The sequence below is a fragment of the Lutra lutra genome, chromosome 10, assembly GCF_902655055.1.
Source record: "Lutra lutra chromosome 10, mLutLut1.2, whole genome shotgun sequence".
Taxonomy (NCBI): domain Eukaryota; kingdom Metazoa; phylum Chordata; class Mammalia; order Carnivora; family Mustelidae; genus Lutra; species Lutra lutra.
In genome coordinates this window covers 110,366,039-110,384,853 of record NC_062287.1, presented here as the reverse complement: position 1 = coordinate 110,384,853, position 18,815 = coordinate 110,366,039, and the positions used below count along the sequence as shown (strand labels likewise).

The window sequence follows — 18,815 nt, the reverse complement described above, 5'->3', positions numbered from 1 at the left end:
CAGCAGAGGCTCGGACAGGAGGCAGCTGCCACTGCTGGGGGAACACTGGGAAGGACAGGGAAGTACAGGACCACAGTCCCTCCTCCCAACTCCCAGTCCCCTCTGGAGCACACTGGGAAGGACAGGGAAGCACAGGACCACAGTCCCTCCTCCCAACTCCCAGTCCCCTCCGGAACATCAGCCCAGAGTCAGAGAGCAGAGGAGAAAGGGGGATCTGGAGCAGAAGCGTGTGGTGGGAACACCGTGGCCCTGGGGTGAGGCTGCTGCTGGGGTCCGGGGAAAGGCAAGCACGTTTTGAAACCTGAGCAAAGAGGAGCGGTTGGCAGATCAGGGTGCAGGGCAGAGAGGTACATAGTGACCACAAGCATTTGGGGGCCTGGAGGACGAGCTGCAGATCTGGAAGGTGTGTGACTGTCCTGGGCTGGCCGTGACAAATGACCACAGACGAGATGGCTGAAAACAACAGAAAATTACTCACTCATGGTTTCTGGAAATCCGAAATGAAGATGTGGGTGTGCTCTTTCCAAAGCTCTGGGGTGGGGGACGGGGTCCTCCCTGCCTTTTCCAGCTTCCAGGGGCCCCAGGTGCTCCCTGGCCTCTGCCTTTGACCTCCCACGGGCATCTCCTCCTCTTGTGTGTCTGTCCCCTGTGTGTCTCTCAGAAGGACATCTGTCATTGGATTCAGAGCCCATCTCAAGATCCTTAACTACCTCTGCAGACCCTTTCTCCAAAGAAGGTCACCCACACAGGTTCTGAGTATGAGGATGCAGACGTATCTCTTGGGGATCACAATTCAGCCCACAGCCAAGCAGCACACCAGGCCACTTAGGTTCGGACGTGAGTCTGAGATGCCTCTTAGATACCTAAATGGGATGTGAGTAGGTGGTCACTCGGAGCTGGGGGAGGACAGCCCAGCAGACCACAGCCGGGGGCCTTCAGTGAGCGCCAGGCACTTAGAGCCCCGAGGTTGTGCGGAGGGGCTCAGGCCTGGTTTGCGGGGTACGAGCCTGAGACCAGACTCCAGTGCGCGGGATTTGTTGGGAGAGGCCACGGGGGAGGAGAAGGACAGGCACAGGGCAGACTCAGCACTAGTCAGGAGAAGACATGGTCTTAGCTAGAGACCAGTGTCATCATCATGACCCCATGGCGGCTCTGCTTATCCCACAGGAGGTAAAGGGCTGGCCTCAGAAGTCTGCCCTGTCCGAGTTCCTGAGCCCCAGAACCTAAGAGCATGGGAAATGGTCGTTCATACCAGTTTCGGGTAAGTGTATCATGCACCCATGGTAACAGGAACAGCCTTTTCTCCTCTGTTGAGTCAGGAAATCCTGCCCCCCTTCTAGCTCCAGAGTGGGACCTGGGCTCTGAGCCCCCCTGAGAATCGGCCCTTTCTGTCCCTGTCACCCACAGGGAAGCACCTGGCACACCCACAGTGTCCACACCGCTGCCTGCCCTGCTGGGTTTCTGGAACGTGGAGATGTTTATCCTCTTTGGAATGTGGCTCCATGTTTTTAAAACTTTTTCCATTTTGTGTGTCGCTGCTGAGTCTGAGTCAGGTCAGACGGGGGCGGAGGGGGGCCGTGCCTCCCAGCATAAACTTGCCATGTCACCTTGACCTCCTATGAAGCGAGCTGCCCTCCATGCTGGGAGCTGTGGACACACCCGTGGGGTGAGCCTCCTGCTGCCTCACCGCTCAGGAATGAACACCAGGAGAGCGTGACGGTTGTCCTGGGTTGTCCCGAGCAGGCGGTGGCGGACTGCTGCCTGGCCTGGAAGACAGCTGCATGTGGGCTCAGTGGAGGGAGAGGAACGTCATTCCCGGCTGCAGAGGCCCTCCCCGCTCAACGACCCTCGGGCCGCCCGCAGGAATGCGTTTTCCCGTACATTCGGAGACCTAGCTAGCGGGCTGGAGGGGCTTTGCCACGGCTCTGCCCTGAAGATCTCAGTGAGGAGGGGACAGAGGAGGACAGGGAGGAGCAAGCCACAAGCTCTGTCCACTCTGTCCTCTCGACTTGAGGGACGAGTGTAAGAGACACCAGGACGCTCCTTCATCTGCTACAGAGGATGGAGCAGAAACTCCCTGCACGGGGTGGGCTGTGTGATCTCCCTCTCGCACCCCCTCCCAGCCCACAGCCAGGGCCGCCAGCAGCCCCCACAGCGGTGCTGAGCAAGCTGGAAGCTGGCATCCCTTCCTCTGAGTGGCCGCAGCCTGAAGGCACGACTCGATGGAGAACAGCAGCCCCAACTCGGCCCCAAAGATCCCCCCTGCACAGCCGGACGCGGGGGCCGGACGCGGAAGGTGCGTGCTCGGGGCGTGCGTTCCCACCGAGGATGGTCTGAGCACTGCGCTCAGTGGGGAACAAGGGGCACGAGAAACCCTTCGGGGTCTGTTTCTCGAAGTCCTAGAATCCCTGTCTCATTTGACGATAAGAACCCAAGCGCGGCTGTCCCACAGGAGAGTCACTTCCGATTCGGAGCAGACCCCAAAACGACGGTTTCCAAATATGCCCGACCACATAGCCTATCAGCCACATGTACTTAAATTAAACACCATGACCAAGTGGGATTTATCCAGGAGTTCCAGCTTGGTTTAACATTCAAAAATCAATTAATGCGGGCCACCTGGGTGGCTCAGTGGTTAAAGCCTCTGCCTTCAGCTCAGGTCATGATTCCAGGGTCATGGGATTGAGCCCCGCATCAGGCTCTCTGCTCAGCAGGGAGTCTGCTTCTCCCAATAAATAAAAAAATAAATAAAATCTTTTAAAGAAAATCAATTAATGTACTAGAGGCCATATTAACAGAATAAAGGACAAATCCCACATGGCCATCTCAAAGGGTACAAAAAACCTTTGATGAAGTCCCAAGTCTATGCGTGATTTAAAAAATAAAAAGTCTAATAAAACCTGTATAAACAAGTAAATGGGGGCACCTGGGTGGCTCAACTCTGACATTTTAAAAAGTTGGGTGCCCCCAACTTGTGCTATCTCAAAAAACTTAATTAAAAAAGTTTTTTTAAAAGATTGTATTTATTTATTTGACAGAGATCACAAGTAGGCAGAGAGGCAGGCAGAGAGAGAGGAAGGGAAGCAGGCTCCCTGCTGAGCAGAGAGCCCGATGAGGGGCTCCATCCCAGGACCCTGGGATCATGACCTGAGCCGAATGCAGAGGCTTAACCCACTGAGCCACCCAGGCGCCCCTAAAAAAGTCTTAAAAAAACAAGTAAATAACTAAATGAATGCATAAAGTGTCCGCAAAGCAAGAAGAGCAGGGAACGTGCTGGCCTCATCGCCGCAGCAGGGTACGAGGGAGTGGGTGGGGCGGCGGCCGGCAGAGCCACCTGTGTCCCCCGCCGCCCACTGAGCCACAGGCTTGCAGGGGTGGCTTTATTATCTGGCGACGGCGGCACACCGGCCGTGAGGGAAGGGCTGAGAGACGAGCGGCCAGGCAGCCGCACGCAGGACAAGGGAGCAAAACAATCCTCACGCTGGACACGGTGTCCCGGCAGTCACAGATCTGCCCGCCCAGATGAGCCGTCTGCCTCCTCGTCCCCCTTTTCCTCCAAGCGGAGAAGTTTCCAGACCAAATAAGGAGGCAGCTTTTGCAATGCTCCAGCACTCGCCACAGCTCCCTTTAAGTGCCAGGTTATAACTCGGGCCTCAAACGTCCCAAAGCAGCACAGTGCCCATCAGCCTGCCGGTCCCTTGGGTAACAGTCCAAACAACCCGAGTAAACACAGAGCGGGGCTGGCCCCGTCCTTGGCCCACCAGCAGGGGGTGAGGGTGAGCCCCGTTGTCCCCAAGGAAGCCAGGTGTGCCCATGCAGGGCTGACCGGCTCCTGGGGCCCCGGGCGCCGTCCCCAGGGCCCTGAGTGGGCAAGGCTGTGGGTCAAACCCTCCCGAGGCACCTGCCCCTCCTGGCGTCTGCAGCTTTGCAGACATTCCCTGAGCACACACGTGCCAGGCAGTTTTGGGGGCCCTGGGACCTTAAAGCCTTTTACCTCCACAGCAACTCGGTGGGGGGCAGGTCCTGTTATTCACCCACTTAGAGATGGGGAAACAGAGGCAGGAGCCACACAGCCCATATGGGGTGAATCTTGAATGAACCCCCAGACTCACCTGGTCCATGCTGGGGTTCCATCCTGTGCCATGTTGACCCCTAACCCCAAAAGGAGAGACAGGGCTCCCTGCTCAGTGCCCACCCAGAAGGGAATCCTCCGCGCTGGGCGGCTCCTCCAGAAGGGCTGTGGCCCGCAGGTTACCAGCAAGACCACCCTCACTGCCTGGGAAGATGTTTGGCTTGGCACTTTTTTTTTTTTTCCTTTTTTTGGGCTACCCTGTCCGGGCCAAATGTAGAACATTCTTCAAGCAACCAGCTACAAACATCATCCTAACAAGGTCTCCCTGGGATGAGAAACAGGAACTTTTTGTGTTGCAACGGTCAACTCTGACATTTTAACAATGCGTCAAAACCAGCCTGAATGGAGGTTGGCGGCGGGGGGGGGGGGGGGGGGGGGGGGGCGCAAAGGCTCCTGCAAGGGGCAGGTGGGCGTGGCAGCCACAGCAAACCCCGTGCCCGGCACTGCCACGGAGCCTAACCCAGACCTAGGGCTTAGGACACACGACGCTGCCCACAGATCCTTCTGTGGATGTCTTGGCCTGGCTAGAGGTGAAGACTGTTGTCAACCCCATCACTGATGAGCAGAGGAGCTCAGGGAGGTGGGCACTTTCGGAAGCCCACCCAGGGCCTTCTGATTCCGGAGGCCTCCCACCCCCAGCCCATGCTATATTGCCTTCCTTCCTCTACTTCGAGCTCTTTCTGGCAAGGTGGCCCCTGGGAAAAGCACGTGGCTAAAGGTGCAGGACCGCATCCTCTCTAGAGCAGAGGTGTCCTGATTCGGTACTGCCTCCATGCTGGGACTGAGTATGCCCGGTAAGATGGACAGACAAACGCATGACTGGACCAGCAAAGATCATCCTAGCTGCAAGTAACAGAAACCTAAGGCAGACCTTCTTCAGCTAAAAAAAGACACTAGTTCAGGACACTGGGAAGAATGGGGTGGAGGTCAGGTGTGGCTGGATCCAGGTGCTCAAACCACGTGATTGTGTTATTTTCCTACCCCTGTTTACCTGTTTCTGTGTTGGCCTCCTTCCCGCCCATAGACGGGCTTCCTCTCTGCCAGCCACTCTCAGGAAAAAGAGCCAACATCTTTATTTCAGCATCCGCATGTGGACCCCAGGCTAGAACCCCGATGGGCCCTGTTTGGACTCTGGCCCGTCCCTGAACCAGGCCTTGCTGTGGCCAGAGGATCAGAGATTATTACCACAAAGACAGGGAGAAAAAGCAAGCATCCTCAGCACGTGAGACGGGTGCCACTGTGTCCCTCGAGGACAGTGAAGCACTGCTCTGCGAGCACAGATCTCACTTCCTCGAAATTTGTTTGTTTCCCACCAGCCACTGGCTGCCGGGGGCAGCGAGAACTTCAGCTAGCCATCTGCGACGCTCCACGGGGCTCCTGCAGGCGGCAGCACCCTGTGCTGACACAAACCACCCAGAGGACTGTGTTTGGCGCAGGCGCACGCGCGCACACACACACACACACACACAATGCCGTGGGGTCCCCGCTGCTTCCCCTTCCTGCACAATTCAGTCCTAAAGCCAGCTGACAGGAGCAAGGAAGGCGTCCACATAAGGAGGAGATGGGGGGGGCCACGGTCCACCCTGGGCAGGGAGAGAGGGTGTCCGCCCTAGGCAGGGGAATGGGCTGGCCCTGGAAGAGGGTGGCCCCAGCACCTGCGAAAGCAGACAGTCCGAGTGCATGGGCCTGGGGCCAAAGACACAGTCAATAAACGAGCTGAATAAAGGGCACTTGGGGACCAGTGGCAGGACAAGACAGAGAAGGCTCCTAAGAACAACAAAGACATCTTTTTTCTTTTTTACGGATTTTATTTGTCAGAGAAACAGACAGAGAGAGAGAGGGAGGGAGAGCACTCATGAACAAGTGATGGGGGCAGGCAGAGAGAGAAGCAGGCTCCCCTCCCTGCTGAGCAGGAGCCCGATGCGGGGCTCGATCCCAGGACCCCGGATCATGACCTGAGCTGAAGGCAGACGCCTAACTGACTGAGCCACCCAGGCGCCCAGAACAACACAGACATCTTGAACACTTGGTTAGGGAGGCTGAGGTCACAGGGACACGAATGGCATTTTGGGTCAGCAGATGCAAGTTCTGTGAGACCAGGTCTGGTGAGGGCAGGCGGGTCAAACCTGGGTTCTGAGCCCCCAGGAAGGCACGGTCTCTGCCACCTGCCTTTCCTCCCTGGGGAGGCAGCCTCTCTCCTGCCATCTCTCCACGGAGGCCTGGTTTGGACCAGTTACAACTCCAGCCTTCCCGACTTCAAACTTCCGTTCTGATAAAAATGCCAAGGGTTTTTCCCTCCCCTTTGTCATCTGTGAACGGGGACAAGGCCCCCGCAGGAGCCCGGCATGGCCACCTCCTTGCTCTGGGTGCTGCCAGCGCCTTCCAGATGCTGAGCACTCGGAGCAAACGTGGGCTGGCCCTGAGCTCCAGGCCACTCCGGGAAAGGCACGGGGGAGCAGAGAGGGGAAAGCGCGTTCACCACAGACACATAACACACACGGCAGGCGGTGTGCATAGATCTTTATTTTATTCTTAAATAATTTATGTCCCACTTAAACAAATACAACTCTGAGACTAAGACATCACATCCGTCTGAGGCCGTCCTCCCTGGAGCAGCTGGTGGAGAACACTGGGGAGCACCTGTGGGAGGGCTCCTGCGTCGTGTGGGCTGCACTGCCGCTTTCCCGCGACCGCCACCCGCGGAGGGCTCACCTGGGCCACATGCCTCAGTGGGACCTCCAGACCTCGCAGGAGCAGTCTGAGCTGTGTCCGCTGCCCTGCACAACCAGGACAGGGCCCCACAGCCGGCAGGGAACAGGACACAGACGGAAACGGGCCTCAGCAAAGTCAGCTACATGCGGACGCATGGAAGAGGTGCCGGGCGTTCTCAGACGCATGATCTGACTTTTCAGGTGCACTCCCTCCTTCCGGCGGCCTGAAAGCTGGCCAGCCCCGGACGGTGGGAATTTCCTTGTACAAAAATTGAGGGGGTATCAGTTCAGGGCAGGGGGACCCTCATGGCAACACCCGAAGGTTCAGATGGTGGGATTTCTGTTCTGACTGGGAAGAGACCAGGAAATGGTCCAGGCAAGAGAAGGGGGACTGGGGCACACCTGGGCCAACCCACACCAATCCCAGAGAGAGGGCCACGCGGCAATGACCACATGCCCTGGGCACCCTCCTCCGAGAGCTGTCAGGGGGAAGAGCTCATCTCCAGAGTCCAGAACCCCACCCTTGCTCCTGGACACGGTGCCCCACCTGGCTCCGGTACAGGCAGGTGGGTCAGGTTGCACACTGTCACAGAGCAGCTACAGGGAAGCAGAAAGCAGCCCTGCTTGTCCTCGCAAACGTCTTCCAAAGACAGCAGCTCTGGAGCTGCACGCAAAGAGCCTGCCCATTACTTTTCCTTCTCCTTCCGTTTACTCTTCCTCTGGCCGCTCAGTTCATCCAGCTTCTTGTCCAGCCTCCTCTGCAGCTGGGCCCTCTTGGCGGGGTCCAGGGACCTGTCCTTGGTTCCACTGCCGGCATAGAGGACTCCCTCCCGGCTGATCCTCTGCCGGGCATGGGCACGAGCCCTCTCCCCACAGCCATGGATCTAGGGTGGGGGACACAGCAGTCAGCGCGGAGCCTAATGGGAACAAAGGCCCTGCAACATCGCCCATCGCAGAGTCCGGGGACCGTTAAGTCCCAGCACGAGGTCTCGGAGGGGCTCCCTCCTCTTCCTGCAGCCGGGCCCCTCTCCATCAGGCTGCCGGGGTGGGGGTATGAGGGAGTACCCTCCACCCCTGCCCTCAGCTCAGCTCCAACCATCCTCTGAGCACACGCGGACGCACGGCCAGATCCCCACAAGCTCCCGACAGGGGGTGACGCTCACACAGGGCCACCAGCAGCAGTGTCGCAACAGCAGAACGCCAACGTGCCGTCAGCGTGACCCTGCAGCCACCCTGCCCTTCCATGAGCTCCAGCCCAAGGGCAACTGCCGTCCCCTCCGGGCCAAAGGCTGCACTCTTTCGTGTGTCCCCAGCGCCACGCCTGGGGCAGGAGCCCCGGAACATGCCTGACCCCACGATGGGCCCCCGTTTCCAGGAAACTCTCACGTAGCTCCTCCTTTTGAAAGGAGAGGAAGGAAGACGGGAGGAAACCTTCCGAGCACTTCCAGCACCAGGCATGACAGCCAGCACGCAGGTCACGGGGCCTTCTAGAAAGCCCATGCTTCCCCACTGCACACACCAAGGGTGTCCCCTGGGAACTGCCGGGTGGGACCCAGTTTGGACCTCACTTGTTGGCGCCCCCAGGCCTGTGCCCAGCTAAGACCCCTGTGGCCCGCCACCCACGTAGCATCTGTCCCCCTCCCTCCCCCACTCACGGGGTGTCCCCGCTCCTCACCGCACCTCAGTCGGGGGCAAAGACTGAGGCACGGCACCCACAGAACGTGTGGGGAGAGCAGCCCCCGGCTGAGGCAGAGTTCACTCGCCCACGTCACAGAGGAAGCAGGTGACAGCTGGTGCTTGCGGCCCAGTTCCTGCCACCCAGCCCTGCGCCATTTCTGCACAGCCTCATCCCACAGAACATCTCAGAGCAGGGGGACTTGTGGCCCTGCCCGCAGCCAGCCTCTCATCAGACGGGACACGGTGCCAGTGCTCTCCTCGACACTGCCACCAGCCGCACGGGGAGGGCGTGCTCTCGGGTCGGGAGCGGGAGCTGCCCGGGGCTGCCGCACAGAGACCCGCATAGGCTGTGCCAGTTATGCGAGCTGGTCAACCAAACCTCACACTTGACAATCTCTAAACGTTCTAGATAAATAGATTCCTAAAACACCACATGCTTTTCAACAGGCACAAATACAGACCGTGCACTCGTGCGCATGTGTGAGGAGAAGAAAATGTGCGTGGGCGTGCGCATGGAGGGAAAGAGGGAGGAGGAGGGGGAGGAGACCCTGCCCCAGGGGGACGCCCCGTCTAGGTTCCAAGGCAGCAGAGCTCCCTGTGGGTAGGCAGCTGCACCCCTTGACCCAGAGTGGGACACCACCCGGACCTCCACGTAGCTCATCTGGGACAGTGCCAGCCCAGGTGCCACATGCCCTCCCCATACCCACCCCTCACCAGGCTCCAAGAGCCCCACCGCCACCTCCCATCAGCCCGAAGGAGAAACCCAATGGTCCCTCTGGGTCCTCCTTCCTGTGCTATCGTGACCCACAACCCATTCAGGGCCCAAGCCTACTTCCCCACGCTCTCCATGACTCACCCCAGGACGTCCCAGCCTTGCCCTGAGCCTCCCCGGTGCTGCAGCCAGCGCTCCGGCAACACGGCGGGCGCTCCAGTAACCCCCCAGCTTCCAGAACCAGGGCTCAGCTACTCGGGGCAGAGGCTGCTCGGCCTCCACTCCGTCACCCTGCCTCCCGCTCTGCTCCCAGCTGGACAAGGGCACCCCCTCCCTGGGGCCTTCACACATGTCCTCCCCAGCCCAGCCCCCGCCCACACTGCCAGCTTGGCCCCGGATCCTCCCTCACCACGGTCGGCACGTGGCCCCGGATGTGGTCTCACACCAGGTGCCTACAGGTCCTCACCCCTCAGGGCAGAGATGAAGCCTGCTCTGGCCCCCAGCTCCCCACGCCTGGCAGAGGACATTCCCATCCAAACAAGCTCAAGAAATGAATGAAAAAGCAGCCGGGCAGCCAGCCCATTTCAGACCCAAAGCCAGACACTTCACCTCCCCTAGCCTAACCCACTGACGGACCCCAAAGACACTGGAACGAAGTCCTCTCTGTCCAGAATTCCCACCAATTTTCTCACAATTTGGCAAGTGTGACATTTTACTTTCTCATACCCTGATGCATTCAAAACAAAGCACGGGTCTACGCCCATTCAGAAAAACCCAGCGCTCACCCCCAGCTCCCATCTGTGCGTGGAGCACGTCTGCCCAGAGCCCTGGAGACACAGCCGCCCCGCCGCCCGCCCCGCCGCCCGCCCCGCCGCCGTACCTCGGGCAGGTGGTGGCTGAGGCAGAACCGGCGGCCGCAGTGCAGACAGAGCTGGCCCAGGGTTGCCACGCTGGCTGTGCACTTAGCGAGGCCACAGGTGTTGTCAGCCTTGATGGCAGCCGCGACCAGGGCCTCGAAGTCCTCCTTGCCGGGCAAATCCATGGCCGTGTTTCCTAGGGAAGAAAAGGGTCACTCAAACAGGGAAGAACGTGGACGTCAGACCCACGGCTGCCCCGAGCTGCCGCGAGCAGCTCCCACTCTCGGTTCACAGTGATCAGCCCATGGCCCTCAGTCAAGCCTGGTGTCCGTCCAGCCAAGAGCGGCCCTCCTTCAGCGGGCTAATAACCGGCCCCTGCCAGGAGGTGCGGGCAGCATGCGGACTTCCTAGAAAGGGCTGGCATGGAACGTGCCCCCGAAAAGCCCATCCTCTTTAATCAAGAAAACTAAGCACGAGGACGCTCCTCACGATGGGAACCGCGCCAGGGAGCCGACAGCGTGTTTGGGCGTGCTCGCGGGTCCCCGCGGTAGGGGACCTGGGCGTTCCTGACCAAGTACACAGAAACCTTTTGAAGTGAGTAGAAAACGCTCACAAGTGGAAAATGAACCCGAGACCGCGTGTAAGTGTAGCTCTGTGAAACAGACGTGCGCGACCCGAACACACAGGCACGGACGGCCGGGGAACACCAGGACAGCATCCGCCAGGAGGCCGTCGCCAGTGACTGGGGGCACAGCACAGACGAGACGCTTCCCTGAGTGAATTCTATACTCGGCTGGTACGCAGGTCAGGACGGTCGGCCAAGCAGGGGACCCAGGGGAAATGGGGACCTCAGCCCCCCTAGCACCTCAGCCGGCCATGGCCACACCAGTCCCTCCATACAGGTGCAAAAACTCTGCCACGGTCCCCAGCAAATGGGGAGGCGCCCCCTCCCCCAGAAGGGCTGCGGAGCCCAGCTCTACCCCCTCACACATGCCGAGCAGCCAGTCAGCAGAGGGCCTGGGGCGAGACAGACATGCTGAGGCCCAGGAGCAGCGGCACGAAGCTTGGAGAAGGGCTGACGAGGTGCCCACTGCTCGCCGGAGTCTTCAGGAAACAGAGAAGACGCAGGGACCAGGCACAGTGTTCAGAATGAGACCTCAGTGTTCCGACCGCTTCTCCCACGGGACGGAGCGCCTGTCACTCCCCCGACCGTCCCGAGCAGCAGGCAGCCCTCGGCACGTTCAGTGGCACCCATCCCGGGGGGCCACCGCCGGCTCTAGGGGCCTGCTCAGACCGGCCTCTGCTTCTCAGCTGCGAAGACCTCGGCAGAGCCTGGGGACCAACTGGACAGGGTCACGTTCTGAGCCTGAGGGGCAAGGTGAATTCTGAAGGTGACGGCCTGAAGAAACACTTCAAAACTAAGAGGAGTTACCATCGTCTAAACGGGGCAAAGTCTCCCCAGGATGCTGTCCTCCAGTGAGCACGCCATACACGTCGCAGAGCGCAGACCAGGACCCCCATTACGGTGTCCCCGCACCTGTCCTTCACGGCACGAACCACTTAACGGGCGCCTCAGTGGCTCAGTCCTTAAGCTTAAGCGTCTGTCAGTCTTCAGCTCAGGTCAGGGTCCCAGGGTCCTGGGATCAAGGCCCACAACACGCTCCCTGCTCAGAGGGAAGCCTGCTTCTCCCTCTCACTCCTCCTGCTTGTGTTCCCTCTCCCTGTGCCTCTCTGTCAAATAAATAAACAAAATCTTTAAAAAAAAAGAAAGAAAAGCACTTAACATTTTTTTCCTCTGCACATTTCTTTCCTCTGTCCACAGAATGCATCGGCTACAGCCTCAGGCCCGAGGCTGCTTTCCAAGACCAAGAGTCATGTGTGTACAGCTTTGCTCATAGGAACTCAGTGGAAGAAGGAAGACACAAGCGGCTCCACGGTCGTGCTCGGAGAGGAGCAGCTGGAGTAAAAGTTACCCAGAGGCTTCAGAAAACCCAGGTCTTCCAAGCTCAGTGCCCGTGGATGCACGATCACAATGAGGCACGGGGGCGGTGGAGCAGAGCCCCAGGGGACACGCCAGCGCGCAGCCACCACAGTGCACGCAGGGCCGAGACGCAGGCCAGGGGGACGTGCGAGAGCCCGATCAGGTCCGGCAGAACAAAGCTGTCACCCAGCACGGATTCTGACTGCTGGAGAGCTCCTGTCCACTGTCTTCATCTCCTCCTCCAGGCTCTTCCCCTGCAGTGTACGCACCCCGAGGCCCTCCTGCATTTCTGTGTACTTGGTCAGGAATGCTGAGGTCCCCTAACGCTGTGACCCGCGAACACGCTGGGATCACCCGAACACGCTGTCAGCTCCCTAGTGCGGTTCCCATCATGAGGAGCGTCCTCGTGTTCAGGTGTTTTCTTGATTAACGAGGAGGCCAGGCCCTGCCTGAGGATCTGGGGACGCAATGGTCACTGTAACCAATCACTGCCCCCAGAGAGCTCACAGCAAACCAGTTAAAAACAAGAAACACGATGCACAATCAGGGCCTTAGCACCCAGGGTAAGTCCCAAACCTCTCCGAGGGTGACGGCGGGCTTCAAGTGGGAAACACCACAGCGAAGGGGACGCCAAGCTGGCACCACCCCCATCAGGTGAACCCACTTACCTTTTGTTTCTTTCTTCTTCTTCTTCTCTGGGAACGTGCGCAGCCCAGAGCGCGAGGCCTGCTGCCCATCCATGGTGGCCCCGTCCCTGGCGGCCCTGTCCTTGGTGGCCCCATCCGTGGAGGCCCCGTCCGTGGCGGGCCGCTCCTGTTTGCTCTTCGCTCTCTGCAGCCTTTCCAGGTGCAGGGCCTTCAGATTCAGGGTGTCCTGGCTGCTCTGTCCCCCAGCAGGGGGCTCAGTCTGGGTGGGGCCGGGGGCCGTAGGACCCGCAGGGGTGTGGCTGCTGGCCCCTGCTGGAGGCGGCGGGGCTGGCGGGGCTGGCGGGGCCGGCCAGGCTCTCTTGCTCACGGTGATGAACCTCTTCTTCCCTTCCCCGGAGCTATCGTGTCTCAGGCCATGCTCTTCAGCTATTTGGTGGACCCACATCCTGTCGTGGGAGTTCAGGGAAGCAGGAAACTCCAGCTGAGTTTTCTCGCTCGCCACAAACTCGGCGATCTTGGCCCGGAAATGCTCTGCACGGTCTCTGGTTGCCGCTCCCTCTGGGCTGCCTCCATTGAGGCTGGGCTGAGAAGGGACCTCAGGGCCCGAGCGTCTCCCACCCGTCCTCTTCCGCTCCAGCCCTGCGGCTGCTCTGGTCTCCCGGGTCCTGTCCCGCGGCCGGCCTCCAGGAGGCTTCCTGGCTGACACCGCGGAGCCGTGGGGCTTTGCCCCAGCTTGGCTGTGGCCCTGGGAACTCTCGTGGCAGTAGTTTTCAGGGACAATGTCGTCAAGATACTCAAAGGCCGTGCGCACCTCCCCGTGCTCCATGAAGTGCCCCAGCAGGGTCTTCAGGAAGGTGTGGTTGCTGACGGTGTGAGAATCGCACACGACCGCCACGTGGCGCCGAGCGCGGGTGACCGCAACGTTGATCCGCCGGTCCTCAGCGAGGAAGCCCACGTCGCCTAGGAGCAAGCCAGGGGGAGTGGCAGAGTGGACCCAAGACTAAGGAACGGGAAATGGACTCCTGCACCCGAGCAGTACAGGTCACCGAGGGGATCACCCAACACCCCACCTCCACCAGCCCGCCCCCACCTGGCAGCCTGCCCGGGTATCCCGCTGCCCTCCCAGGGCTCCCCAAGTCTGGCTCCCACCGCACGTGGTCTGGGCGTGGCAGATACCAAACCACTGTTTGTCTCCAAGTACGACCTCCTCCCTCGGCCCAGCTGGGGGGGTGACTGCAGCCAGCAACAGGGACAGCACGAGCGGTGCTCCAGGACCTTAACTCCCCCAGCCACCCCCACTCTCTCCACTGTCCTCGGCTCTCCGCCATCGGTGCCTTACAAAGCCCAGACAAGCCGTTTCTGGGTGCAACACCGAACAGAAGAGCCGCAAACTGCAGCGGCACAGAAGCCGGGCCCTGAGGCTAACGGTGCCCTGAGGCCAAAAACCGAGCTCTGTGTTGCAGGGGCCTCCCTGTCCCAGGCACGGTGTCCAGGCGGTCCCCAAGAGCGCACCCGCACTCCCACGCTGATTGACCTCATGCTCTGCTCCCTCTGCCGGGAGCACCAGGCCCCACTCCCATAGCATCCCAGGGACCACGCCCACCTCCTGCGGCCCTGGCCCCCAGCGGGCTCCGGATGGGGCCCCACTGCCTCCCATTCCCTGCCTGCTCTCTCGCTGGGGCCCAGCAACAGCCCCCAGAGGAACCCCAGTCCGCCTTCTGTGCCACCCAAAGGGACTCTGCTGAGCCCCACATACCTTTCCTATTGGATCTGACGAAGGACAGGACCACAGCCTCCTTCTCTCGGCCTTGGAAGCCATCGACAGACTTAATTTCAAGCTCGGGGTACCTATGGGCAAGGCTCTGCCTGAGCAGGTCCACCTGGAACACAAGGAAACCATGTCCTCAGCTCAGCTCAGGCCCGGGCAGCCTCGACACTCAGCAGAGATCCCACTGCAGCGCGGTCCCCGCCGCTGTCTCACAGCTCAGCGAACTCAGCAGCACACGGACAGGACAGATGGGGCCCCGCACCCCAGCACGACATTGGCCCCGCAGAGCCACCGGCCTCAGATGCCCTGGTGGGTGGTGCCTGTGACCCAGGAAGGGGTGGCGACCGAGCCACAGACCTCACGGTATTTTGCTGCGGCTGCATTTTTCCACCCAGACAGACAGGCTTTGCTGATAAGCATACAGGTACCAAGAGAGAAAACGTGAGAAACCCTGGAAAGAAAGGAGCTGGGAGGGGTGCCTGGGTGGCTCAGTGGGTTAAAGCCTCTACCTTCAGCTCAGGTCATGATCCCAGGGTCCTGGGATCCAGCCCCGCATCAGGCTCTCTGCTCAGCAGGGAGCCTGCTTCCCCCTCTCCCTCTGCCTGCCTCTCTGCCTACTTGTGATCTCTGTCTGTCAAATAAATAAATAAAATCTTTTTTAAAAAAAAGAAAGGAGCTAGTAGGTGCTCCCACTGACTCAGAGACGGCAAGGATCCTGCTCTGGCCACAGCAACCAGCTCAGGGACAGGGGCTGGAGCCAGACTCGTAAGATTCTAAGCTGAGAGCCTGTGGGAGGGGAGGGACTGGTGATCCCAGGGCCGCCCTGTAAGGATGCCCGAGGCAGCCAGGGCCACCGGGGAGGTGGCCAGAAAACAAAGCCAACCAGAGAAGTGGGGGAGGGGCAGAGCAAGAACAAGGCGGGGGTGGGCAGACAGAGATGCCCGCCGATGTGACGCAGTCGTGAGGCAGTTGATTCCACCTGGAGTTTACAGCCACAGATGCTACATGACCCGTCCTCGGGCACTTGGGGGTGACTGGGCCCACCGACACACAGACAAAGCAGTCGCTCGCACCTGGAGGTTGTACGGCGTGATGACGGCGATGTCACTCGCTTGGACACCAGCGTCCACCAGGGCCTGGATGTGCAGACTGGCGAGGCGTACTTCCCCTGGGGGGCGGCAAGCGGGCTGTTGGCCCAGGTCACCCCACGCTGTCCCGTCACCCGTGCCCGTTCCTTCAGCCTGCCGCCCACTTTACGGCTCTTACACGGCGCCTGGGGTAACGCCCTGAGCCACAGGGTCGCAGGTCCAGCCTACGAGGATGCAGGCCATATAGCTGAGCCTCAGTTTACCCAGCAACACTGAGCATGCAACCCGGCAGGCTGGTACTAGGGTGAGCAAGGGTCTCGCCCAAGCCTGAGCAGGCAGAGCTCCCAGGCCTACTGCTCCCCGAACTCGTGCTGCCAGCCAAGAAGGGTGCTGCGAGGGCTCCGTCTGCCTCGGAGCCCCCAGCTCATCGGGGACGGGCTCCCACCGCCCCTTTCCTCCCGCCCCGCTCAGCTCCTCTGAGGTGGGCAGCTGCAGACTCTGTGGTTTCTGAAAAGAGGAGCCCAGGGTCCGCGTCAGCCAGAAAGCTGGCCCCGTCCGAGCAAGCTCACCGGGGTTCCCCTTAGACTGGTCGTCCTCCTCTTCCAGCTCAAAGAGCCCGCAGCCGGCTGTGTCCACGAGCAGCAGCGGGACGCTCGTCTCCTCCGTGGCAGCCACCCCTGGGAGGTCCCTGCACACAGCGGGAGACTGAGCGTGTGAGGCCAGAGCGGTGAAGTAGGGCCGAGGTCCTGACCACAGAACTCGTGTCTCCCGTCACCCCCCGGACCCGGGCTCTTCCCACGGCAGAACGGGGCTGCTCCACAGGGAACAGGAGCGGCGTGAACAGCGTCAGAGACCAAACACCCCACGCCAGCTCTCCAGGGCGAGGCCCCTCTCCCCCGTGAGGATCAGCCTCAGAGGTTAACTTAGACTCTAAAATCTCTCCGGAACGCAGTTCACGGGGCCCTGGGAGAAACAAGTCAGGCCGGGTGGGCAGAACCAGGCCACTCACCGCAGGAGGTGCCCCGCCACGGCAGGGTGGGCGGTGAGCTGCCCGCTGTAGAGGGCGTCCGAGGCCCAGCGCATGATGGCTTGGTGCATGCGGTACTGCACCGTGAGCGTCCGCACCACCTGTGCGCCGATCTCGTCCGCCAGCCGCTCCATCAGGCTCCGCGACAGCCCCGCCAGTGCGGCCCTGCGCCAAGACAGCAACCGGGGACAGAGGCCTGAGTGCCCGTGTCCAGCCTGAAACCAAAGGCCAGGGAGGAAGGCAGTGCTAGAGCCTCAGAACCCAACCCCCGCCACGTTATGACTGAAAATTAAGGGTGTGGTCACCCCAGCGATGCCCGTGGCCTCACGCCAGGACCTGTGACAATGTGACCTGATGTAAAGCTGGGCCCAGTGGAATCATGGACTCCTTCTAAGAGAAAGGGAGGAGGGTCAGGCTCAGAGCAGAAGACGCAACCAAAATGAACCCTCCCCTAGAGTTTCCTGCCACCATCCTGTGACCCACGGACGCAGAGTTTGGACTTCCGACGTCCAGAGCCGGAGACAATCCAGCTTGCTTACGTTGGTGGTCCGTTACGGCAGCAACAGCACGCCGCTACAGACGGACTCTCAAGTGGCAGCACGCGCCAGCCTCAGCAGCCCCGCAGCAGGCCAAGCTCGTGGCAACTGCACTCCCTCCGCGCTTCCCGGGAATGCTCCCCCCTACTGACTCACCTGAGCCCCACAAAACCTCAGGAGGTAGTTCCTGTCGTGCTCCCCACTGCCCCAGGAGGGGAGCAAGACACAGAGAGCTCGAGGGACCAGCCCAAGGCCACCCCGCCAGGGGGCTGCAGAGCCAGGAGCGTCTCTCCTCCATGAAGGCGCATCAGCTCCCTCCGAGCCGGGGAGGCTAAACCCGCGCAAGAGCTCCCCATGCTTTAGGGGCTCGCTCCGTGGGCTCGTAAGACCTCGTGGTCACCCTCTTCCCACACGAACGCCTGCTGAACACAAGTCGCACCAAAGACATAGGCGAGGCGGCTGCCAGTCCCAACCACAGCGCAGGACTGGCCGGCATGCATCCCGCCAGCGCGGGAGGGGGCGTCCCTGCTCTGTGACTTACATCCTGGCTGGGATGGCCAGGAACCCACAGACCGACTCGCACTACCGCGAGGGAGCCAGGAGAGCTCAGGACACTGAGAGGCGCTGAGACAGGGTTGTCATGGGGCGCCCCCAGGGGGCTCACCTGAGAGACTACTGAACGGAGGAGGGCACAGCCACCCCATGTCCGGGAAGGAGCCGTCCGGATGGAGAGAGCAAGGGCAGAGACCAGTGTGCCCAGAGCAGTGGGTGAGGGGAACAGTGGGAACAAGGTGAGGAGGGGCTGGGGGCGGCTGAGCTCACTCACGCCAGGGACTGCCACTGTCTACGGCACATGGGAGTAGAGCCTACAGAATAGCTCCCTGTGGCCTAGGTCGTAGGATGTGCTGACAGGACTCAAAGACTCCACGCCAGGCCAGGGCGGACCGCCCCAGAGGCCAGTTGGCCGGCCCACAGAACCATCTCTCAGACCCCACCCGACCGGCTGGCCATGCCAGGGGAACTCCATTCAACTGGCCCGGACGGTGCCAGGAGCCACGACTACAGAGACGCACATGGTGACTACAAACCCTGAGCTCGGGCACACGCAGCCTGACCCACTGACACCCACAGTGGCGCGCACAGTACAACGGACAGGAGACCCGCAGCGGAGGGCACGTCAGGGCTTCTTGGTCACCACAGCCCAGGCTGCAGCAAGGGGGGGCGGGCGGGGCAGACGAGGGCTCCCCGGGCAGGGCCCTTACTTGTGAGAGATGGTGGTGGGGGGCAGCTGCTTGTGATCGCCGGCCAGGACGCACCTCCTGGCCTTCAGCAGTGGGATCCAGCAGCTGGCTTCCAGGGCCTGCGCACACTCGTCGATGACCACCACGTCGAAGTGGCCGTCGGGCAGCAGCCTCAGAGGGCCGTCGGAAGAGGCACCTGGGGAAATCAGAACCGTGAGCCTTCACTGAAGGCGCTGGCTGCATCCCACCGCCGCGACCTCACTGAAAGAGACACCACAGGCCGGCTGGTTCAGAACCCAGTCTGGCATTCTGAGTGTGTAAGAGGTGTGCGTCTTGGAGTAAACATCTGGGAAGAACATTAAGAACATCTGTTCCAGCCCACCTGTGTTTCAGTGTGGGCCAGTACACCCCCAAGAAGGGCCACCCCAACATTCCAAG

The 18,815-nt window shown here is 60.7% G+C and overlaps 1 protein-coding gene across 3 annotated transcripts in view; it reads right to left on the bottom strand.

The window, feature by feature from the left end:
* Window positions 1-6,635: 6,635 nt before the first annotated feature.
* Window positions 6,636-18,815, bottom strand: part of IGHMBP2 (immunoglobulin mu DNA binding protein 2) — a 25,010-nt gene continuing 12,830 nt past the window's right edge. For all 3 annotated transcript variants that reach the window (XM_047691017.1, XM_047691018.1, XM_047691019.1), the window contains 8 exons: window positions 18,399-18,573; window positions 16,583-16,765; window positions 16,143-16,261; window positions 15,559-15,653; window positions 14,474-14,597; window positions 12,739-13,677; window positions 10,113-10,285; window positions 6,636-7,727 (listed from right to left, as the gene is read on the bottom strand). In XM_047691017.1, coding sequence (XP_047546973.1) covers window positions 7,530-7,727; window positions 10,113-10,285; window positions 12,739-13,677; window positions 14,474-14,597; window positions 15,559-15,653; window positions 16,143-16,261; window positions 16,583-16,765; window positions 18,399-18,573 — 2,006 coding nt within the window. In that variant the 3' untranslated portion in view covers window positions 6,636-7,529. The remainder of the gene's footprint in view (window positions 7,728-10,112; window positions 10,286-12,738; window positions 13,678-14,473; window positions 14,598-15,558; window positions 15,654-16,142; window positions 16,262-16,582; window positions 16,766-18,398; window positions 18,574-18,815) is intronic.